The sequence below is a fragment of the Phocoena sinus genome, chromosome 10 (genome assembly GCF_008692025.1).
Source record: "Phocoena sinus isolate mPhoSin1 chromosome 10, mPhoSin1.pri, whole genome shotgun sequence".
NCBI classification, from domain to species: domain Eukaryota; kingdom Metazoa; phylum Chordata; class Mammalia; order Artiodactyla; family Phocoenidae; genus Phocoena; species Phocoena sinus.
In genome coordinates, this window is record NC_045772.1 from 67,593,799 (window position 1) to 67,619,651 (window position 25,853).

General features: G+C 40.1%; 1 protein-coding gene across 4 annotated transcripts in view; it reads right to left on the minus strand.

The window, feature by feature from the left end:
* The window catches only part of ANO6 (anoctamin 6), a 216,556-nt gene that overhangs the window by 71,769 nt on the left and 118,934 nt on the right, over positions 1-25,853 (minus strand). For 3 of the 4 annotated variants that reach the window (XM_032644953.1, XM_032644952.1, XM_032644955.1), the window contains 5 exons: positions 12,467-12,532; positions 11,383-11,670; positions 11,047-11,160; positions 7,997-8,112; positions 2,041-2,175 (listed from right to left, as the gene is read on the minus strand). In XM_032644953.1, coding sequence (XP_032500844.1) covers positions 2,041-2,175; positions 7,997-8,112; positions 11,047-11,160; positions 11,383-11,670; positions 12,467-12,532 — 719 coding nt within the window. The remainder of the gene's footprint in view (positions 1-2,040; positions 2,176-7,996; positions 8,113-11,046; positions 11,161-11,382; positions 11,671-12,466; positions 12,533-25,853) is intronic. The other variant, XM_032644954.1, reaches the window with a different exon arrangement.

The following is a 25,853-nucleotide window of genomic DNA, read 5'->3' on the forward strand; positions in this document are numbered from 1 at the left end:
GGAATGGAGTACTGGTCCACGCTATACCATGGATGCACCGTGAAAACATTATGCTAAGTGAAAGATGACAATCGCAAAACACTACATGCTGCACATACTATATGGTTCCCTTTAGGAAATGTCCAGAATAGGCAAATACGTAGACACAGAAAGTAGATTAGTAGCTGCCAGGGGCTAAGGGGAAGGGAGGTTAGGGAGTGACTACTAAAGGTACTAAAGGTTCCTTGTGGGGTGATAAAAATGTTCTAAAATTAGATAGTGGTGAGGGTTGTAAAACTCTGTGAATGTACTTAAAACCACTAATTGTACTCTTTCAAAGGGAGCATTTTATGGTATATGAATTATATCTCAATAAAGCTGTTATTTTAAAGTGTGCATAAGCTTTAAACAGGCATTTTATAGAAGAGGAAATACCTACAGTATCCTCTGCCTATCCATAGATATTTTCAAAAGTACACAAAATAAATTATATTTTGTAGGGGTACAAGTACATGTGAAAAAGAATACAAAGTGTATGCTAAGGAATGAGAAAAATAAAATTTAGTATAGTTGTCATTTCCAAAGTAAGGGGATGCAATTGAGCAAAGCACTTCATGGGTAACAGTTATGTTCTTTTTCTTAAACTGGGTAATGAATCATTACTCCTTACATCTTGAATACATCTTCTATTCTTGTGACTGTACTCAGTATGTAATAAAATTAACTGTAAATACATATATTTTAAGTATTTTAAAACTATTTAAAAATTAAGTAAATAAAGTCGCAATAGTTTTGAGCACAGGGAGTATATCCTCAAGACTCTATCCCCCCCCTCCACACCCTTTTCTGTAAATTAATTTGTGTGAAAGAGTAGGAAATACGTGGTGTGCCTGTTATGGTGATTTTATAAAATAAATTATAATGAGAGCCACCACCATGCAAGAACTGTATAAAAACGCTACTTTTTCACTTTGAAAGTGTATTTTTGAGATACCTTTTTGTGGCTGGAACAATATGCGAAACAATGGAGAAGCCAAGGACAAATTCAGGCAAAAGATATCAACATTCAGCCTTTGGCCCTAAACTCTTTTCCAGTGAAGAGAGGAGAGTACTTCCAAGACCATCTGCAGCTTTCTAGCTAAGAACCATAACGGGCACAAACACTCAGAATCCTCTGTTAACAGAATGGATAATTATGCCTATACATCAGAGCTGCCATGCAAGCTTCCTGCCTCCAGAGCCAGGCTCATACGCCCTGGGCTAGAAAAATGTGGTCATCGGTTTGTCACTGTTGCCCAGAAATTTTGATCTGGCTGTCACACCTGGATAGAGGCCAGATGAACAAGAGAAAATGCCTGGTTCAGTGTTGCATCCCTTCTGGAGGTTGAGATCACCAAAAGCAAAGGATTAATAATACATTTCAGAACAGTGATGGTGAAATTCAGTGTTATGGCACTCATGTATTTCCCTCTAGACCGCGCAGCTGGTATTTTAATTTCAACATCAAGCACAAACTCATTCTTTACTACTTTTTTTCCCCCTAACACTGTTAGGGCTTTCTTTTTTTTTTTAAAGTAAAACAAACAAAAGAATGTATCATTTACTTGAGTTTTCAAACATGTATTCCTTAACATATGTTAAGAAGTCATTTCTAAAAACATAAACACACCAATTTTACCAGTTTTGCCATTGAAACCCTGAAGCAATCAGAGCTGCTCCTGGCCCACATCTGTGGGGCTGAGTGAAGCATTCCTCTGGGAGCCAGAAGTTCAAAGTTGATCCTCCCTCCAGACCTCATTTCTTTTTCAAACAAAGTATTGTCTTAAAATACTGGCGTGTTTCCTAACGGTAATATTCCTGTCAGAGGCTGGGCTGCGTTATCTAAGAAAAATTTTCTTCCATTTCACTTAGTTATTATGCTCAGGACAAAAGGGATAAATCATCTAAAGCCGTAAGTGTTCTGCGATGAGTCTTCTTTTACTAAAACAGTCTAAGTCCCTGAAAATAATTTTATGTCTAGTCAACTTTTCAGCATGGTAACAAGGAATAGAGAGAGGTTACCTCCATGTACAGTTATTCTGATTAAAATATCCGTAGAGAAAGCAAGCCACTCCCACAGCTGCCGCCAGGAGAAGCATCTGAGTGTAATAGCCCAGCCAGGCAAAATAGATTCCAATCTTCTCTCCATAGTATTTCCTGAAGAAAGACAGAAGTTATTTTCAGAAGAGACCTATGAGCCCTCTGCAGCTTTATCCTAATACTAATTTCTGATCCTAAATAAAGGGGGCTTTAGAATTAAACCTCTGACTCAATTCACACTTGAAAACATATCCATTTTCATAGCAGGCCCCAAATTCTACTGGGAAACGAGAAGTGTTTTACATATCATGGAAGTACTGATCATGGATTAACCTGCTGAAGAGAAGTAAATTAGAATACAGCAAAGGAGGGGAAAATGCTGAATATGGAGCAGATAGAGAATATTATCATCACTCTTTGTAAAGACTGGCAGATTTGATCAATTCCCCCAGATTGTTCTTAACATGCATGAAACAAATGAACACGAACAATTTGCTCAGTTACCTGTTTTTGCTTTATCTCGGGAACTTCCTTGGAGCAAATGTAATGTAAATAACAAATAATAAGAAAATGCTGATAACGATGAACTAGGAGTGGAATGGCTCTCTGACCAAAATACTTATAAAACTCATGAGAATGGGAGAGGGCAGGACGGATACGACTGAGGAATCTACTGCCCTGTATTCTTTGTATGTAGCACTTCTATTTTGCCTAAGTTTTAAAAACTCTTCAATGTTTTTAAATTAATCCGGGGTAAATGGAAGAGGCCAGGTGGGCGAGATAAGAAAGGAGGCAGGGCATGAAGCAGGGCCAGATTGTTCCTGAAAGGGAGACAAATACACACAGGCAGAGAAAAAGGGCTTAGGGGTGAGGAGAAAGCAATGAGACCCTTGTTGAGGTGACTCTTGCTGATACTTTTCCTCAACTCACTTTTCACTTCTGGCTCAGCAGTGGTTGGTAAAACCTGTAGGTTTACTTAGCTCTGAGGCCTCTATGAGGCTTCTGGCTCAGTTTGGAGCTGGGCTGAGCTCTGTAGGCTTAGCCTAGCGGGGACTCAGCCCTGAGAAACAGCCTGAAGTCCTAGAAGACGTCACACAGGAACATCCCTGGGTTGGACCATCACTCACTGGGCAGCTGAGAGAAGAGCTCCCTGGTCACAGGCCTCGGTGTGGGTCACATCCATGGGGGAAAACGAAGCGCTGAGGCCGATGTGGAATCAGGAGCCAGGAGGAACACAGTGTATCCGTTCTCATGTGACTGGGGCTTTGTGGTGTGGCTCACGGATGACAGGTAAATGGCAGGCTCAGGATGGTGTTTGAGAGAGAAAACCCTGGCAGTGGGTTTGAGATGTCTTGGGTTCTTTGCTGTCAGGCTTTCTGAATATGTTCTTATCAATCATGTGCCCTGGAAATACCACATTTAAAACTGGAAATAATGTTGGAAGTCGCCTGCTCCAACTACCCAATAGTAAAAATATCCTGCTACATTTGGAGAGCTGGTCAGGCAGTCTTTGCTTGGATATTTACAGTGACAGGGGCTCATTACTTCCAAAGGTACCCCCGTCACACTGCAGGCAAGAAGGTCAGAAAGAATTTTTTAAATCTTAAACAGAAAGCCTGCCTCCTGGTTCTTGCTGAAAGGCTGGGGAAAATGAGAAGCCCTTCGAATGGGATATTCTCTGATTATTATCTCTCTCTGCCCCAAACATCCCAATTCTTAACACCAATTTCTAAAACTTCAGCTTTGATGTTTTTCATCAAAGTTATACCTATACATTCATTAAAGAGTCAAATATTTCTATTGATAGAACACTGATTATAAAAAGAAGCAGTCCCCAACAACTTCTCCCATGTCCTGGCCAGAAGCAAGCACTTTCGACTCTTACAGCTGATTCCTGGAATATTTACCTCCGTCTCTCTAAATAATATACCTGTAGTGCAGTTTATTGACTTTTCAGTTTTATGTATCACCTACTGATGCTCTACTTTGGAAGATGAGGATTAAGCTCTTTCTTTTTTTTTTTTTTTTTTTTTTGCGGTACACGGGCCTCTCACTGTTGTGGCCTCTCCTTTTGCGAAGCACAGGCTCCGGACGCGCAGGCTCAGCGGCCATGGCTTACGGGCCCAGCCGCTCCGCGGCATGTGGGATCTTCCCGGACTGGGGCACGAACCCGTGTCCGCTGCATCGGCAGGCGGACTCTCAACCACTGCGCCACCAGGGAAGCCCTAAGCTCTCTTTCAATCCCCGTCTCATCTACACACCCACACCTCCACTCCTCTCGACATAGTTACGATATAATTTTGATTAGCACAATATCCTTGCTTTATAAATAGTAAGACTCTGTAAAGACTGCTCACAGCTGCATCAAGTCATCTGCTATGCTTACTTTTTCTCTCCTGCCCAATATTTTGTTTTCTCTGGAATTAATAATTGTCTTGCTGGTTCATTGCTTAGTTTTCTGTGTACCTATCAACGATTCAACCCCAGACCTTCCTTTAATGTGTAACTTTCTCACTACTTTCTAACACACGAGGTAGCCTATCAATTTCATGTCCTTGACTCAATCTCTTCAGAGCTCCTGCCACCTGGATTAATGACTTGCTAGTCCTGCCACAGAGCTGTCACCTGGGATCGCCCTGTCCCTCTCTCGGGTTGGGAATCCCCATTTACTGAATCCACGTCTTTTTCTTGGTGGAGTACCTCCTCCATTACTTCGCACATTTAAATTGTGAAAATTCCTCACACCTAATGAACAGTTTGGCCATAACTGCATTCGGACCGTGAGTTAAAAAAAGCACCTTCCTCAGAAATATGAAATTCTTGCTCTCTTTTCTTGTAGGTTGCAGTGTTGTTGTTGAGAAATTCAGTGCTATTATGAGTCCTGCTCCTTCATATGAAACCTGTGTTTCTTTCTGGAGGTTCGTAGGATCTTCTGTCTGTCTGCAGTATTTGAGAGGTCACGTTGCAGTGGCTTGATGGCTCCCTGTTCATTCTCCGGGCTGGGCTCTGAGTACTCTGTCCATCCAGAGACTCAGGGCGCTCAGTTCTTCAATACAGTTCTACAGGTACTTGTCATGATATATTTAGCTGATTTCCTCCTTACATTTTCTCTGTCCTTATTTTTAGCATTCCTATTATTTGTTCATTGCACATCCTGGACTGATTTTTAAATTTTTATCTTTTCCCCCATTTTCCTGCTGTTCCTTTATATTTTTGCTCTACGTTCTGCAGAATTACTTCAACTTCATTTTTTAACACGGCTGTTGGGATTTTTTCTGTTCTGTTCATTTTTAATTCCTAAGAGCTGCATTTTATTCTGAGAATAATCCTTTCTTTCTTTCTCTTTTTAAAAATAGAATCCTGTCCTTGTACTGTGGATACCACATCTTAGCACTCAGAGAGAGCGCTGAGGGAAACTTTGCTTTTTTTTTCCGGGGCAAAGTCTGTTTCCTCCAGGTTGCTCTTTCTGGTTTGTTTGGTTTGCTGTTTGGGAAAGAGTTCATTTTCCCTCTGCTAACCCCTGGGAACCAGCGATGAAGGTTTAACAGCCTGAGCGCTCAAGGGGTTACTAATGGGAAGCAACAAAGGGAACATGTGGACCAGGGACAGGGAATAGTTAAATGTATTTTAGCAAAAGATACTTAAAATCATGGGGAAATTGTTTTCTTTACAGAATCCCTGCTCCCAAACAAAAACCCATAAAGAATGATTAAAAAGCCATCAAACCTATCACCCTGCCATCACATGCTATAGGTTTAACATAAAACGAAAATAATGGAAGGGAACCCTCATATAAATATCAACTTCAAATACTGACATGTGTACAAACATCCTCTTTCAAAATTTTATTCTACAGGATAACTCGAGTTAATGAGACACAGTGCCTCTTCATAATTCTGATCCAGCTAATAAATGAAGGAAGAAATGAGAGTATGACCAAATGAAATATGCAACATTCATTAATGGCTGCTATCGTCACGAGAGAGACAAATGGACACTATGTACCTTCTGACAGAAGTACAAAACCCACACAAGTATTCTTGCACAAAGTCGAACCTCAATCAGATCAAACTTTTAGATGAGGATCAAATGACTTAACTAAGGCAAATACATAGGACAGAGAAACAAGTCTAACACCACAGGGAAGAATGAAATCAGCCAAATAGAGAATAGAGAAGCCCCTCAACAACTGCAAAGAAAACAAAAAGGAAACGGGAAAATTATAGATTAGAAGCCACTTGAGAGGTATATTAGTTGCAACATCTGGACCTTGTTTGGATCCTGATTACAACCAGAAAACTGTTAAAAAAACATATTTTTGTGATAATCAGGAAAACATGAATACTGATTATTTCATGACTTTAAACAAAAGGAGTACTCTGGTTGTATTTAAGAGACCTTGTCATTTTACTAACGAAATGTTACACTATTTGGAATTTTCTTCAAAATGACCCGGTAGGAGGTAGAGATAAACAAGAAATAACAGTGACTAGGAGTTTATAATGTTTGGAGCTGGGTGACAGACATAGTAGGTAGACTTGCTGTACTATTCTCTCTGCTTTTGTATATGTCTGAAATTTCCCTTAATAAAATGTAAAACAAAACGAAAATTCTTCAGTGTTTTAAAACTCTCACTTTTAAGGTTAAGAGGCTTTCCGCAAGTTCAGGTGGATAGGCACTGAGATTTCATAGAAAGAACAGGCACCTGGCTCCAGGGCCACCGGGGGCTACCTTGACCCTCCTCTTCTCCTCACCCTCCACATCCAACCCATAACCATGTCCTGTCAACCCGAATCCCCAAACGCTTCTACACCTGCTCCCACGATCTCTCATCTGGCTCATGCTACTAGCCTCCTACCGGCTCGCCCCTGCTTCCTGTGCCCCCTGTAACCCAACCTCTACACTATCTTTGCAAAATGTAAGCGAGATAAAATTACTTGAATGCTTAAAATATTACAACAGCTTCTCACTGCACTTGTCTACACTCCTTTCCATGCTCCTGATACCCTTCTAACCGTGTGTCTCATCTTTCTCTTTCTCCTTAGCAATGGTTTTCACAATTTCCTCAAACTTGCCAAGTGTTTTTGTGCCTCGGGGCCACTGTACCAGCTGCCTCTCTTCCTAGAATGACTTGCTCCAGATCCTCAAAGTACTGGCTCCTTTTCCCTAGACAAATCTCAGCTCACATGCCACCTACTCAAAGATAACTTTCTAGACTCGCTTCACTCCACCTCTCCCCATCTTATCACTGTGTTATTTTCTTCATTTCAATCAGAAATTTTGTTCACTTATTTGCTTATTTTTGTTTGTTTAGTTGTTCTTGATCTCTCTCTCTCCAGTAGCCTTGCCCAAACAACATAAGCTTCTGGAAAGGAGCCAACATTGGTGCTTTCAGAACACAAACGCTGAACTAGACATTAAATTCATATGCTGACGGAAATGGTACCTAATAGCAGATACAGGAAAGCAGTGAAAATTGGTATCTCTTATCATACAATTTAAGCTAAATCTAATATTTACTACTGTTTAATGAAGAATTTGGTGGGTTTTTGGTCCCAGTTCCTCGGAGGTAACGTCAAATGCCTTGGAATTTCCCAAGATAGGAATGACTTTGTTATTCATGGTGGACCCTAGATGGTTTGTGCCAATGAGATGACTCAGGATGGAGACTGGCCATGCCAGAAAGACCAACCATGTGATTGGAGCCATATGATACTGCAGGACCAACAGGAGAAGAAGGGGCTGGAGACTGAGCCATGTGGGCAATGACTCAATCAATCATGCCTAGGTAATGAAGCCTCAATAAAAACTCTGGGCAATGAAGCTCAGGGCTGCAGGTGAATTCCACTGGTTAGCAGTACTCTTGGAGGACTGTCACATTTAGAAGCCACGAGGGGAACCCTGAGCCCTTCTCACTGGAGTGCTCGCTACAACTCACCTGATAAGATCCAAGGGCTGCTTTTTGTATATGCTTCGAGGATGAGCCCATTCCCTGTACAGAAGGTAGCGTTCATTGGGGCAGCTGAGGTCCTCTGACGGACTGCTGAAGTTGCACTGGGAAGCAGAAGCAAACAAATGAGCATCACAATCGCCACGTGTTCATGTGTTCTGTTGATTAAATGTGGTACTAACACTTCACAGTCATTTGTAAATAAGGGGTCCTTATTTGCTGGAAGGGATGAAAATACCATGTAATTTTTAGTAATTCTCAACCAGGGGTGATACTTACCCCTGGAGGACCATTTGCAAATGTGGGTGGAAAGGAATGCTTGGTTGTTAGAATCCTGGGGGCCACCACCGGTATTTGGTGAGAGCCCTGAAGATGCTTAATGTCCTGTAAATGGGCCAGTCCTAAACAATGAAAAACTGGGCTGCTTAAGGGCCCAGACTGCTACACTGGAGGAAGACCTGAGAGTCCAGCCCCTCCTTGGACACCTGGGGAAACCAGGGCCTTGGCTGGTTAGTGGCAGGGTCAATTCTAAAACCCAGGCTTTTTGCCCCACAATTCAGCAGTTATTCTGTGACCACACATAGAATATAAACAACAAAAAAGCCTGACATGATGTTATACATTTAGCTTGTTCAAGAAACCAAACTTCCTGCTTCTGCTTAAATTCAACCTGACTCACTTTCCTTCCACCTGTACTAGAACCAGAAACACCTGCTCCACCACTTCCTAGTTGGATGACCTTGTGAGAGTCATTTAGCCTCTCCATTCATCAATTTCCTCATAAATAAAATAGGGATCATAATAACAGCTACCTCATAGAGCTGTTAAGAGGATCAATTAATCCATGTCAAGGTTACAATACTCCCTGGCATATAATAAGTACTATATATCTGTCAGCTATTTTCATAATTACTGACAGATGTTATTATCAACCAGAAAAGTATTAGTATTAAAGCCTTAACAGGGGTCCTGACCTCCTCTTACTTCCTTTCCAAACACCACACAAGATCATTCCTTAGCCTGGACATGGGACTAGTGCAGTTACAAGAGGCTTTAGGGGAAAAGAACTGGGGTAGATGTCAACTGAATATTATAGAACCTTGGCATCCCATATTAATAATCATGATGGCTATTTGCAAGTGTCCCCAAAGTTCATGTCATGCTCTCATTGTTAATTTTGCTCGGGCACAAATATAAAGCATATGGACTGTAGGGCTGGACTGCTGTGTTGGGTGTCTTAGCCAGGAAGCTCAGCTTCTGCTTCTCCACCCAGCTCCCTGTTCTCTATTTATGCATGTGTATGAAGAAGCTATTTATTGTCCTAGTTTTATTATCTTATACAGTACATTTCAATATTGTCTTTATCTACAAATACATGAATTACACAGTAGCAATTATCAGTCTCAGTCTTTGCTTTCTTTGGTCTTAGAGATTCAGATAAATTGACAGCGAATGTAACAGAGTAACAGTGCAACATAATATAGTATTTTATTTCAATGACAGAATTTATTTTAAAAGCTTAGATATAATATCCTTGCATTTATGGAATCATTAAGGGTCTAAAGCAGTCACATTTTAAAATTTTCATTTCATGAGTGAGGTTACCAGCTAGAGAAGTGCTCCTGAGTTTGAGGAGTTGCTGTCATCTCAGTACATAGTCCTTAAAAAATGTCAACACTCTGCTGTATCGCCATCGTGACAAGAACCCTGACAAGACGCTTGTTTAAAAGCCCTGTGATATTCCAGGGCACAGTTTGAAAATGGTATTTCAGAGGGGAAAAAGCCTGTATTACAGAAAATGACAAATGAAATGGTCTAACATGTGTTTTTCTTACAAAGAACCAATACTTTTCTGGTTGATAATAATATCTGTCAGTGATTATGAAAATAGCTGACAGATAAATAGTACTTATTATATGCCAGGAACTGTTCTAACATTGACGTGGATTAATTGACCCTCATAACCAGGGGTATCCAACCCCCGGACCACGGACTGGTACCGGTGCCTGGCCTGTTAGGAACCGGGCCGCACAGCAGGAGGTGAATGGCTGGCAGGTGAGCGAGCCAAGCTTCATCTGTATTTACAGCCACTCCCCATCGCTCGCATTACCGCCTGAGCTCCACCTCCTGTCAGATCAGCGGTGGCATTAGATTCTCATAGGAGCTCGAACCCTACCGTGAACTGTGCATGCGAGGGATCTAGGTTGCGCGCTCCTTATGAGAATCTAATGCCTGATGATCTAAGGTGGAGCTGAGGCGGAGATACTAGCGCTGGGGAGCGGCTGCAAATACAGATTATCATTAGCAGAGAGGTTTGACTGCACACAGACCATAATAACTCCATTGCTTGCAGACTCACAAAACCCTATCAGTGAGTGGCAAGTGAAAACAAGCTCAGGGCTCCCACTGATTCTGCATTATGGTGAGTTGTATAATTATTTTATTATGTATTACAATGTAATAATAATAGAAATAAAGCACACAGTAAATGTAATGCCCTTGAATCGTCCCTAAACCAACCCCGCCCCCCCATGCGTGTAAATATTGTCTTCCATGAAACCGGTCCCTGGTGCCAAAAAGGTTGGGGACCGCTACTCATAACAACTCTACGAGGTAGGTACCATTATTACCCCCATTTTATTGTTGAGGAAATTGACGAACAGAGGGGGTAAATGACTTTCACAAGATCATCCAGCTAGGACGTGGCACAGCAGGTAGTTCAGCCTGAGTGTATGCTCTTAACTGCTAATCTACACACTCCACACATTAACTATGGGTAAGCTACTGTTCATTCCTTTCTTTGTTCATTCATTCATTCATTGACTCATTCGTTCACTCATTTAAACTGAGGGGCTTCCCTGTGCCTGGGATTCAGCATTAAACAATACAACATGGTTCCTGCCCTAAATGAGCTTGTAGTCTTGCAATACGTTGTCTTCATTTTACCAAGGAAGAAACAAGGTCAAGAAGTTAGCCCTTCCCTACTAACACTGGAGTACACATTAGATATTTTATTTCATTTTTGCTGTTTGACTTACATCATGGAGAGGGAAAGCTGCCTTGTAGATCCCAGAGCTTACGAGTTTGTTAATCCCAAACTTTTTAACGTTGTCCCTTACTTGATACTTGATCCGAGAAAGAATGAAGTGAACCTAAAAAGATTCCAAAACAGAGTGGGTGTTTTATACAGTGTAACTAACCAATCACTGTTTACTATCCTAACAGGAACCTGTAGGCATATTTCTTTTCTTTTCTTTCTTTTTTTTGGGGCAGCTTTTAGAAACCAAACCAAACCAGCCAAACTAAACCACTAATCATCCAACAGCAGGTTCTAAATCACCCAACGACAGCAGCTAAATTGGGTTTAGACTTACAATGCGGCTTCTGGTGGCTGGATTGAAGAATGTATCTCTATCTTGAATGTAAAAGTCATTCATGCGGTTCTTCTCAAATGGGGCAGTGAAAAACTCTTGCTCTGGCTTGATGATACTTTCATCCACTTGGAGGACTTTGGTAAACCAACTGAAATTATCGAAGGCTGAGGACCGGGTTTTCAGATCATTGGGTTTCAGAGGCAATTTGATGTGCATTATCTCAGCATATGTACATAGCACTTCCCATGGAGCATGTACTTTTACAAATACAAGCTTGTCATCCAAAAGCTATATTGGAAGAATGAAAACACAAACCAGAAAACCAAACCAACTATTTTCACAGTTTTAAAACACAGATTTCTTTTTATGTTGCATAGTTCTTTCATAAAATTACCAATATTTTAGATGAAAAAAAGTAAACGTGTTAATTTTTAGTCCAAATTAGTAAGTAAACATAAAAACACTAGTCACTGCAGTGTTATTGTAATAACAATTTTTTAAATTTCTTAAACCTAGAAGAAGACTGTTTAATTTATTATATATCTGTTCAATGTCATGTTACATGGCCATTAAAAAGAATTTAAAAGAATTATATTTATTGATATAGAAATGCATTTACTATATAATAAAGGGAAAAAAGCAAATTTAAAAGTTGTGAAATAATAATTTTCCTTTCTGGAAGGGAAAAAAATATATACATCTGAGCAAAAAAATGTTTAGAAGAACTGTAAGATTATTTATGGATAATTAAGGTACAGGTTCCACTATTCCTACATTTTCTATTTTTTTTTTTTTTTTGGTAAACTACTGTTTGTATAATGAAAAAAATCTTCAGAAAGGTTCTTGAATAAACACATTTATATGGATTTATTATTACATTCTTTGGCTATTAAAAAAGATCTGCTGGCTTTTATGAGAAACACATGTATATTCTATAATGCAGATTTTGATCGACTCCCTTCCCAGCTGACAGCTAAGGTACGGCTGGGGTTACATGTTTCGAATGCCATCCCAGCATCCCGAGTGACATGGGGGTTCCCAGCAGCAATGGGCAGCCAGCGGCTGGGAAGGGTCTGACACTTACCGATCTGGTTGCTTCTAGCTGCAGGCCGTCACAGATGAGGTTAGATTCATATGCTCGTCTTTTCCTCTGTCAAAAGGAATTGGAAAATACGTTAGGCCTTCAGTTTTACCAAGGGAACAAAAAGTTGTTTGTTTGTTTGTTTTTATTAAAAAATAAACAACAAACCCATTTGAACCCGATGAAGAGACACATGTGCTCAAAAGAGCACAGAAGCAGTGAAGGTGTTCTGGCTATTGGTGACTGTGGGTTAGGATTCCTCAGATGGAATGCTGTGGAGAATAACTGGATTCTCTGGGCACTCTGGAAGACCCTTGGTTGTCCCTGTGAGTTTATGGCCCTTTGAAGTGCATAAAAGTCTCTGGCTCTGGCACAATTCCAAGGACCTTTTTTGGCTAATGAGAGATTTTGCACACAAATAGAGTTTCTGGAGTCCCATTCACTGATGTCATTTACCAGAGTTACAGTCCAGATCTGACAGTGTATGCTATTAAAATTATGTTTCTATACCAGATGTTCAGACAGTTCAGTTTTGGATGTGTATATTTCATCTTTGCATGCCTTGACCAAATTCAATTTTAAAAATACAATTTTGGCAAAATGCAAATAAATTTTTCTCTCTGCAAGAATGCAATGTTTCTGAAGCTATAAAAAACACCTAAATCTACACAACTAATTGATAATATATCTGTCCATATTGCATGACCATTTAAAAAGATACAGGATACACCTTATTTATTAAGTTCTATCTGGCTAGGCTTTTGCTAAGCTGTGTCCTAACTTGTAAGGGAAGCATGTAAATGTAGAGACTCATTTGACCTTTGAAAAGAATGCTTTTGATGATGAAGGAGTTATGCTGCTTTATGAAAAGAAGAAAATGAGTGGACATAGAGGTTAACCACACAGGGTCTGAAACCAGCCTGCCTGGGTTCAAATCTGATGCCATCACCTATTAGTTCTTTGACCCTTGGCAGGAAACCTAAACTCCCTTGCCTCATTTTCCTCATCTGTAGAATGGAGAAAACTTCACTGGCTTCCTTCTGAGGTTCTCATGAGGATTATATGATTTAAACCACATCAACTAGAATTTCCATCTTTAATAATCACAAGAGGTGAATTGGACCAATTCTCCCACTGAAGACAACTGAAAAAGCTGCATTTATTTCAGTTTTTAACTTCAGCGTTCAACAAGATAGAGAAGAATTACTGGGTCAATGTCTAGGTAATCCAGTGGGTCAGACAGTCAGGGCACTCTGCCCAGGGAGCAACACTCAAGATTTGCCAACTGTGAATGGGCAGAGGGGGTGCTGAGCTGCGGTGCTACAGACAGTGCCTAGAACATGAAAAGCACCTAATAAATGTAAAGTAGGTGCTTATGTAAAAGGTCAAAGGTGAAAAAATACACCTAGCATTTGACTAAATGTGAGTCCCAGCAGAATCCCTAACATAATTTGTGGAAGTATTAGAAACAGAATATTGCTTTATTTTCATATATTTAATGAATAGTTATATAGTACTTACTGTGCCAGACACTGTTCTAAGAGCTTTACAAATATAACACACTTAATTGTTACAACTTGAGCACAGAATAGTCACTTAGAGAAAAACCAGCAAGTGCTATAAATGAACAAGCCAAACTTGCCTAGAAAAGCCCAGTGAGATGAGAGCCAGGGGGCCTGGAGGTGCCGCTTTCCCATTCTGTTCCCAGCAGGTGGCCATCCACTCTGCCAGTCTCCCATCCCCCATCTCTGCAATCCACCCTGCTATGTTTCTCAGCCCTCTCCACCCCACATCCACCATATCCCCAACGTCAACTGGGAAGCTGGTTCAGACCCACCCTGCTTTGTACCCAAGCAGTATTTCTTCACCTTAGCCCCAAATCCTTATATTGTGATTCCTGCATGGCAGCCCAGTCCTTGTTCCTGATGGCTTCTTTCTTTACTACTGTGTAAAAGCTTTTCTGATCCTTCAAACAACGCTTGACAAAGTGCTTGGCACGAGTATATGCCCAATATGTGTTTGTTGAAAGAATATACTCAACAAACACGTATTAATTTGTTCTACAAACATTTCCTGAGAGTATCCTTCAAAGTGCTGAAGATTCAAAGAAGAATTTGAAATAGTCTGCTGTAGAGGAACTACAGAGAAACTCAGCGTTCCGTGACCTAGAATTTTCCCCAATACAGAAGGACTGGAACACGCATTCATGGGTCTACGGCACTGTAATGGACATCTGTCATTCTTTTTGGCCACTCAACATTTTAACTCCCAGCAGAGCCCACGTGCCCTACAGCAGATAAAAACAGAAACACTCCCGTTCTTTGTCTCCCATGAAGTTCAGCTACTGGCACATGAGCTAGGCGCTATTAATCAGACCACCCACTCTAGACTGAGTCAGAAGCTAGAGATGCAAAGAAGTCAGGCCACGCAGAACCCGTTCTGGGGCAGCTGGGAGAGCGGATATCTGTTCCAGAGACAGCAGTGACAGAGGTTTTGGCAGGAGCTCTTGGGGAGCACCTCTGGTCAGTGGCGCCAGAAGCAGCTCTGGGCCCCGGGGAGCAATGACGCTTTCTCCCAGACCAGCTGTGTAGTGGGATTTGGGGCATTGCCTCTGGCAGTCTCGTCTCCAGGCTTGTCTGTCCAAGCCTTCCAATGAACCTGTGAGCCCCCTAACATTCTTCTGATAAACTCTTTGTCTGCTTAAATTAGAGCTCATTTCTGTTGCCAGTAAGAATCCTAAAGGAGTAACCACGAACTAGGGAACACTTGTTAGCCTAAAACCGAAATCACTGTGCAGTGGAGGGAGGGGTGTTCTGTGTAGACCGGACACTCTGACTTCCTCTCTTTCCAGGGAGATGACTCAGGCTGAGGCGGTACAAGGGGCAACCCAGATCACCTCACTAGCAGGTCATAAGCAGAATCCAACTGTCTTCTGTATCCTCTAGGAGTCAGGAATAATTTGTTAGGGCATGAAGGCTCAGACCCAAGGATTTTAGTTCTTATGAACAAACGTCCTTCTAGTTAGAAGACTAGGAGAATCATTCAAAAGAGGGGCTTCTCCTGTGGCTTAATGGGGGTGTGAACAATGAAGTGCTGGTAGTGAGAAACCACAAAACTGCGTTAACTGGCTTTACTGGAATTCCACGGTTCCCATCACAGGCCACCATGAGGCACAGCTGTCTCCTTCCTTGCCCCCCTCCTCCACTGGGGAGCGGTTCCAAACTTTGAAGGTGCTCGTCGCATTCCACACCTCCCTCCCAAACTCCGCAAGTGCCGTCGCCTCCTTCCTCAGACAAATGCAGCCGCTCACGCAAAGTCCTGCACATGCCTTTCTCTCTACCTCTCATAGGTAGACACCATCTCTCTTCCGGTCTCAGGAGATTACTCCCTTTTCCTATCTTTCCTGAGCTTGCTTCGGCAATATCTTTTCTTCTCTTCAGTCCTTTATCCTCATTGCTCTTAGCCAACAAACACCTTAAATGTTTCCCATCTTTAAGAATATGAAATCCTGCCTCAGTCCTGGCTGCTCTTCAGTTACTGTTGCCGCCCCTAGAGATGCCTGTCTTTTGATCTCGATATCCTTGGCACTTAGAATGGGCCTAAAGTAGAATAAACAGGCAATAAATGTCTGGTGAAAGAATGAATAAGTTGAGTGGATGGTGGGTGGATGGCTGCCTGTTATGTGGGGACTGACTGAGGAATACAGATCACTGCAGTGCAGCAACTGGGCTCCTCTTCCCTGAGGGGCCCCCTACCCCCAAGTGCTCCATGAACTTTTACTTACGGGCATTATAGGACATGACAGAGAAGGACAGATACAGTTTAATTCTGGAATGTGCTAGCACCAGATAGCTCTGGGGCATCCAGAACAGGAAGAGGCTTCGTGACCGCTAGAAGTCTGAATTATGAGATGACAAAGCGGGGCCAGTTCAGAGAACCTGGAAGGAACCGGCCCCATGAGAGGTCAGTTCTGTCATCACACATACCAAACACAAACTACTCCTGTCTCGGTTGTATCAGCTGCATCAACCATGACCGTGACAAGCCACATAGTGCGAGTTAGACATAGTTCCTCCTCTGTGGGATTTCTAGTTGAGGTCATAACTCCTTATCACCTTCATAGGACTCTATCCTCTCGATTTTAGTCTACCAGTTGCCCCTTAGCTCTTGTAGTATTGGCCTTCCTTTTACTCCTGGGCATAATGGTTAAGATTCCAAGCGAAAATTCAAATCCTGGTTCTGCCATTTGCTAGCTCTGTAATGTACTCTGCAGGTATCAGTGGCTTCATCTCAAAGGTGGTAAAGGAAATAGCTTCATCTTGAGGTTTTTTTTTTTTTTTAAGGATTAAATGTGATCATGGGTATAAAATCCTCAGCATGAGGCTTGACACACAAGCTCTGTAGACATGTCAGCCAACATTACCTTCTTTCTCTGCTTTCAAATACGCTCAACCTCTTTTATTCCTTTAAAAAAAAAAATCCTCTCTACCTTGTAAGCCTTAGAGGCTCACCTCTTTTAATATCAAACATCAGAACAAAAAAAAGCAACCCCAATCACTTGGCTTCCACAATGTGCACCCAGTGACATCTTAATCCCTCTAATGGGATACCAATGACACCATTTTACCAGAACACCAGGAAATGGATCTTAAATATGAGTCATTTAGCCCTCCCTCTTCTTGACTCTTTATACCACTACATTGTCCTGGTCCTCAGACTACTTTCTTTGATATCTGATGGATGTATATCCTTTTCATTCTCTGAAGAAAGAATTAATATTGTTAAAATGGTCATACTACTCAAAGCAATCTACGGACTTAAGGCAATCCCTATCAAAATATCCATGACATTTTTAACAGAACTAGAACAAATAATCCTGAAATTTATATGGAACCACAAAAGACCCAGAATTGCCAAAGCAATCCTGAGAAAAAAGAATGAAGCTGGAGGTATAACCCTTCCAGACTTCAGACTATGCTACAAAGCTACAGTAATCAACACAACAAGGTATTGGCTCAGAAAAAGACACACAGATCAATGGAACAGAATAGAGAACCCAGAAATAAACCCATGAACTTATGGTCAATTAATCTATGACAAAGAAGGCAAGAATATACAATGGAGAAGACAGTGTCTTCAACAACTGGTGCTGGGAAAGCTGGACAGCTACAGGTAAAACAATGAAATTAGAACATCCCCTCATACCATATAAAAAAATAAACTCAAAATGGCTTAAAGACCTAAATATAAGATATGACACCATAACACTCCTATAAGTGAATATAGGCAAAACATTCTTGGACATAAATCACAGCAATATCTTCTTAGATCATTCTCCCAAGGCAAAAGAAATGAAAGCAAAAATAAACAAATGGGACCCAATCAAACTTAAAAGCTTTTGTACAGCAAAGGACACATCAATGAAAGGAGAAGACAACCTATGGAATGGGAGGAAATATTTGCAAGCAATGAGACAAACAAGGGGTTAATATCCAAAATATATAAACAGCTCATACAACTCAATATCAAAAAAAGAAAAAAACAAACAACCTGATTTAAAAATGGGCAGAAGATCTGAACAGACATTTTTGCAAAGAAGATATACAGATGGCTAACAGGCACATGAAAAGATGCTCAACATCACTAATTATTAGAGAAATGCAAATCAAAACCACAATGAGATTTTATCTCACACCTGTCAGAATGGCTATCATTAAAAAGTCAACAAATAACAAATGCTGGCAAGGATGTGGAGAAAAGGAAACCCTTGAACACTGCTGGTAGGGATGTAAATCGGTGCAGCCACTAGGGAAGCCAATATGGAGCTTCCTCAAAAAAACTAAAAATACAACTGCTCTATTATCCAGCAATTCCACTCCTGGGTATATACTGGGAAAAAACAAAAACTCTGAAAAGATTCATGCACCCCAGTATTCATAGCAGCACTGTTTACAATAGCCAAGACATGGAAGCAACCCAACGACTGGCTTAAAGAAGATGTGATACATACACAGATGCATGCACACACACACGATGGAATCTTACTCAGCCATAAAAAGAATGAAGTACTGCCATTTGCAGTTACATGGATGGACAATAATCTCAGCAACAGAGATTATTAGGCTTAGTGAAATAAAATACACAGAGAAAGACAAATACTATATGATAGCATTTATATGTGGAATCTAAAATATAATACAAATGAATGTATAAACAGAAACAGATTATTTTATTTCAAATTGTTGGATATTTAGGTTGTTTCTAATTTTTCACAATTATGAAGGTGCATGTAATTTTAATTTCTTTAATATGTACTGCTGTACTGCCACAGAGAAAAGTTGTACTAATTTATTCTATTTTAGTTCTTATTTGGTTCTTTACAAAGAACTCCTGCGAAATTTACCTGATATCTCTCAATAATTGGTAGACCTTGGAGTTGGTTTATAATGCCCTCTATTTTACCACTAACTATAAATACTTAAATAGCTGAATCAAGGATAGAACATTTTTATTTGCTTAAACATGTTAATGTATCACCTTGGTGTAACTTTGATAAGACAGTTCTTGTTATTTCCCTTTGGCATGGCAATCATAAAGAACTAGTGGAATATTTTAAAAATTGATCAAAAAATCTTCTTGGTTTGTCAGGTAGATAAAGTAAATTAGCATATGTGCTATATTTGTCAAACAGGTACATATCAGGAGAAGACTGCTTACTTAAGAAAAGATTGCTTAAATTTAATATGAAATCATCAGCTTTACTGCTCTGTAGAATTTACACTTGGATAAGTCACAGTGTTTTCTTTTTTTTAATAGATCTTTATTGGAGTATAATTACTTCACAAAACTGTGTTAGTTTCTTTTGTACAACAAAGTGAATCAGCCATATGCATACATATATCCCCATATCCCCACCCTCTTGAGCCTCCCTACCATCCTCCCTATCCCACCCCCTAGGTCATCACAAAACACAGAGCTGATCTCCCTGTGCTATGCTGCTGCTTCGCAATAACTGTTTTACATTCGGTAGTGTATATATGTCAGTGCTACTCTCACACTTTGTCCCAGCTTCCCTGCCCCCTCCATGTCCCCAAGTCCGTTCTCTACATCTGCGTCTTTATTTCTGCCCTGCCACTAGGTTCATCAGTACCATTTTTCTTTTTAGATTCCATATATATGCATTAGCATACGGTATTTATTTTCTCTTTCTGACTTACTTCACTCTGTATGACAGACTCTAGGTCCATCCACCTCACTACAAATAACTCAATTTCATTTCTTTTTATGGCTGAGTAATAGTCCATTGTATATATGTGCCACATCTTTACCCATTCATCTGTCAATGGACACTTAGGTTGCTTCCATGTCCTGCCTATTGTAAACAGTGCTGCAATGAACGTTGTGGTACATGTCTCTTTTTGAATTATGGTTCTCTCAGGGTATATGCCCAGTAGTGGGATTGCTGGGTCGTATGGTAGTTCTATTTGTAGTTTTTTAAGGAAACTCCATACTGTTCTCCATAGTGGTTGTATCAATTTACATTCTCACCAACAGTGCAGGAGGGTTCCTTTTTCACCACACCCTTTCCAGCATTTATTGTTTCTAGATTTTTTGATAATGGCCATTCTGACGGGTGTGAGGTGATACCTCATTGTGGTTTTTTTGTTTTTGTTTTGTTGTGGTACGTGGGCCTCTCACTGCTGTGGCCCTCTGCCGTTGCAGAGCACAGGCTCCAGACGCGCAGGCTCAGCGGCCATGGCTCACGGGCCCATCCGCTCCGCGGCATGTGGGATCCTCCCGGACCGGGGCACAAACCGGTGTCCCCTGCATCGGCAGGCAGACTCCCAACCACTGCGCCACCAGGGAAGCCCTCATTGTGGTTTTGATTTGCATTTCTCTAACAATTAGTGATGCTGAGAAGCTTTTCATGTGCCTCTTGGCCACCTGTATGTCTTCTTTGGTGAAATGTCTATTTAGGTTTTCCACCCATTTTTTAATTGAATTGTTTGTTTTTTTGATACTGAGCTCCATGAGCTGTTTGTATATTTTGGAGATTAATCCTTTGTCCATTGTTTCATCTGCAAATATTTTCTCCCATTCTGAGGATTGTCCTTTCGTCTTGTTTATGGTTTCCTTTGCTGTGCAAAAGCTTTGAAGTTTAATTAGGTCCCATTCGTTTATTTTTGTTTTTATTTCCATTACTCTAGGAGATGGGTCAAAAAAGATCTTGCTGTGGTTTATGTCAAAAAGTGTAACAGTGTTCTTGACATTTAAAAAAATAGGGTAGAGCTGTCTTCCATGTTAAAAATGAAAGAAAATTAATATTGCATATTGCCTGACATAGCCATTGCTCAATAAATATTTGTTGAATATCTGAGGCCACACAATTTGTAGCTAAAAATTATCTATGTGCCTTATTGGAACCCTTACATGTAAGAACCTAAACCTATGTTTATAGTCTATGATGTGTATTTGGCAGCACAAAATGACTAAACCAGACTCACCGGTTCTGAGAAAAGCCCAGCCATATACTAGATGGTGCTGTAAGTTCCTCTATCTCTAGGGGAGCAAATTCACTGGGACTGTAACCTGGATCTTTTTTTTTTTTTTTTTAACCTACTTCTAGCAAATTCAAAGTGACTGTAATCATTGAGGACTTATGGACATCACAAAAAGATGCATATGGTTCTACTATTGTCAGTGGAGAATGGTCCTGGGGGTTTTAAGTAGAGAAGGACAAGAGCACTTATCCCACCCCAGAAACTGGAATTTTATTCATACCTCTTTTGGGATGTTAATAAAGCTGCCAGAGAAATAAAAAATAAAGCAATCAAAATCACAAAGGACAGACTGGCATAATTAAGGCAGCTTTCTGTCCCCTAAACACCTGAGATTACACATCTCATTCAGCTTAATAAAGTCATTGTTGGGAAGGACTTGCTTTTGAATTATACAGTAATAATACTGATTTTAAACACCAATTTTTACCATTTGCTTTATGTCACCTAGCTTTTATGCATAAAAAGCAGGGGTTGCAATGTCTAGGAAGTAAGATTACTAAATACACTGTGATGATAATAAATCAGCATAAACAAGTAGGGATTAATGAAATATATGAATAGATTAATTTCAAATATTCTTCCAGCTTTGTTAGGAAAAATACTGATGGTACCATCATTGTATTTTTGAACCTGCCAATCTTTGTTACATCTATGAAGATGGATGAGAAATAAGACAAAGGTACATAATTTGTGCAAAAAAACTACTCTCATTACTCAAAGTGCTTCTTATTACTTATATATCATGTGCGCAAGAAGGTTTGGTAAGCAGGAATAAATTATTTAATTGGGACTTAATTTAAATTCACGTGTTGGTGATAAAACACTGAACATTAGCAGGCCCGATCTGATGAGGGATTTACCCAAGTAGGTGAGGTATGTTCACAAGGGACAGAAAACAGACGAGCATCCTAAATGGTAAGCATAGAAAGGAAGAGAATATTTACCTGAAGCTTATTTCCAACTTTTCTTTTTAAATTAACATTTTTGGTGTAATTACAAAAATAAACAAATGGTAACTTAGAAAACAGATGTTTTCTGAGAAGGAAAAAAATCATCTGTTATCAATCCACTAAGATAACTACTGTAAATACTTCAGGGCAATGTTTACATTGCCTACCTGTTTACATGAACAACCTGGAATGCTTGCTTAAAAGGCAGATTCTAGGGCCCCTCTCCTGGAGATTCTGGCTCAGTATGCACAGGATGGGGCCTGGATAATCTAGTTTTAACAAGCAAAGCAGATGACTCTTATCATCTGACAAGTTTATACTATTTTTTTAGGACACATCTTTTCTGTGCATATAAGCAGCTTTCTTTTATGATTATTTATCCCCTTCAAGCCTGAGAATTTGGTATAGTTGATTTTTCCCAACCCTTCACCCTTTTACAGACGACCCTTTAAAAAGTGAGACACAGGTGACTGTCGGGACCAGGGCAAATGACAGCTTCATTCAAAACTAACTCAGAAGGACTAATCGGGAAAAGGATTTTCTCTTCTCCACATCTTTCTGAGATGAAATGGGATAATCTGATTTTACTTTTCAGGATTTCACTGTCTTGTTTGTCTGTTTTTAAGGATTGAGCCCAAGGACACTTCCTATTTTGGAAATAAGAATCAAGATTCGGATTCACTGCTCTTGTGCTGAGTACTCAAAAATAAAACCAAATATGCTTATACCAGCAACACATCTTGTAGTTGTAATTTGAAACTGCTGATTCTAATTTAATTTATTCCTTTTAACCTACAATCTTAGTTTAAGCAAGTAGGGTGTAAAGGAAGGAGATAAAAATATAAAGAGCTCTCTGCTTTAGTCTAAAATTTTAAGGACTTAAAGCTAAACCTGATTTCATACCTGAAAACAAAAGACAGAACACCTACCAAAAGTTATCTGAGAAGGTGAGACCACCCAACACCGGTTGCCATCATCACTTAACCTAGCCTAATATTTTTCATGGACTATTTGTAGCAAATATGTCATTACCAAGAATTTTTTAATATTATTCTGATTCTCCATAATCCCCTTCTGCCATCCCTTTATTTTTTCAATTTGGAGAGTGAACGGCAACATTAAGTCGACTCAATCATGCCTTCCCCTTTAGGAGGCTCCATGGGACAAATTTCTTTCTGGGGGATCTTTAGACCAGAAAGATTGTATTTCTTTTGAACAACCAGTTTTGCTTTTATTGTGCTGAAACTTTAAACCATGCTATTGACAACATCCTCTATTTTCTTTGGCTACTAGGAAACTCAGAGGCAAACGTGCAGATGAACTCTTCAGTTCTGAACAGGACCTTATGGTTAATAAGAAGTCATTTTATTTACTACTTTGACACATGGCTTCATTTTCTTTTTCTGGCTTTTACATTTCTGTCACCTTGATTTCCTCATCTACATTTTTGGTATATTCTGTCAGTGACCTCAAATACTTTTTAATGAATTACAAATAAACTATGTTAATGTAGTATTAGCATAAGCAGGAAGCTAATGACTATAAAAATTATGCATTGCATGTTAAAGCCAATAGTGAATGATTATCTATACTGTTAGTTATCATCTTATTAACCACAAATAATCATATACTTAATGCACGTAAGACTTACTGATAAATAAAGCAATGTGATCACCTTGATACAAAAAACAAAGCACTTGATAAATTTTAAAACCCAATTATAAAAACTCACAGCAACCTAGGACCAGAAGGGAACTCCTTTAACTTTTTAAAAGAAAACTACCAAAAATTTATAGTAAATGTGATATTTAATGGTGAAATTTTACAACCATTTGCATCAAAATCAGGAATACAGTGGTGACTACTGTAAGGTCGGATCTTAACAAACGGCACCGCGAAACAGAAGAAAGCTTCAAGTGAGCTTTATTAGGGAGCGCTCCTGGGCGAGGTTCACTGGTCTGAGAGAAAGGGGCCAGAGAAGTCGCACCCGGGCGAGGGTTGGGCAAGATTTTATAGGGGAAGAAGGGAAAGGGGTGTGGTGAATCTGGGAGGGCGCAGGGTATTCCTTATTTGGTGGTCTTTTCGGGTATCCTGGGGGACCGTTAGTCCCGCCCCTCGAAAGGCAGGAAGGCTGGGCCGGGTGCAAAGTCCCCAGGTCAGTTTCTGGAACTGGGTTTGGAGAGTTTCGGTCTGATGCAACCTGTGAATCTGATTGTGTTCCCCGGCCTCGGGCCAGTTGGCCTTACAACTACTATGTGTTACTGGTTTTATTCAAGAGGTCTTAGCCATATCGCTTGGACAAGAAAAAGAATGAAGTATAAAGAAAGGTACAGCAAAACTGTCACTTGTAGGCAATATGGTCTTCTTTTGAGAAAACTTAAAACAAGCATTAGAAACTATTAGAACTAAAAAGTTTATCAAGGTAACTAGATACAACTTATAAAAAACCAATATTCTTTTTTAACACACACAATAATCAATCACAAACTGCAATTTAAAATGTCTGACAACAGCAACAAAAATTTAATAGCTAATAAAATGTATAAGATCCTCATAGATATTATTATAAAACTTTACTAAAGTATGTAAAACCTCAATAAATGGAGTGATGTACTGTGTTCAACAAATTAGAACTTTTTGATGAACTTTTAACCATTTGCAAAGAAATCTCATTTAGCTTCTGGGTAGAGTTCCAGCCTCATGATAAGTCATCTAAAACAATGGACAACAGTTTTAAAAGCTCAAAGGGGGCTTCCCTGGTGGCACAGTGGTTAAGAATCCGCCTGCCAAGGCAGGGTACAGGGGTTCGAGCCCTGGTCCGGGAAGATCCCACATGCCGCAGAGCAACTAGGCCCATGTGCCACAACTACTGAGCCTGTGCTCTACAGCTCACCAGCCACACTGAAGCCCACACGCCTAGAGCCCGTGCTCTGCAACAAGAGAAGCCACTGCAATGAGAAGCCCGCGCACCGCAGCGAAGAGCAGCCCCCACTTGCTGCAACTAGAGAAAGCCCGCACGCAGCAAGGAAGACCCAACGCAGCCAAAAATAATAAATAAATTTAAAAAAAAAAAAAGCTCAAAGGATCTGTAATCAATTAGTCAGTTGTCTCACATAATTTGAAAGTGTGGATATAATTTAATTCAACACTCATTTTTTGGAAAATTTCTTATTCTGCAGTCTCCACTGGCCAGATCCACTAAAGAATTCTTAAGGTCAGATATACAATACAAACTTATACTTCCATATATAAACTTTTCATAACCTTCAAGGAAATAAACTTTCCATCACCTTTTAGGAATGGATTCTGCTGATAAAAAAGTAAATATCGATAAATAGTAACACACTCAGGATTTCTTATACTGTTATTGTGCTATCTAGACCTTTCTACCCTCTTTACCATCGTCTGCATTATACCATTACTTGGTCATAAACACATCTGTTTGAAGGGAGGCCAAGTGTCAGACAAAATGAAATTCAGAATCGATCAGTTCTGCCACTGGTTAGCAGTCTTGGATAAAGGAAATGGAAGAGAGCGTGACTAACAAAACTGAGCAGGAGGAGTTCGAGAAATACATGGGAATTTGTTTTCTTTAAAACATTTTTGCTCTTCACAACATAGAGCAAACCTATTTATATATATTTAATCATGTGCTGTGCCAGACATTGCTGGGGCTGCCTATTCAACAGCCATTCTCCCTTCTTCATTACTAAGAAAAGCCTGATGGTTTGTCAGATACTGGGTGATCAGGTGATTCAGGAGAGGAAAGATTAGTCTTGATTAGTCTATGCTAATGACGGTTAATTCCATTCGTCTTGCCAGTAGTTGGTTTAGGAATAGACCTGTGATAGACAGTCAACAGTAAAAAGATGAGGGGAG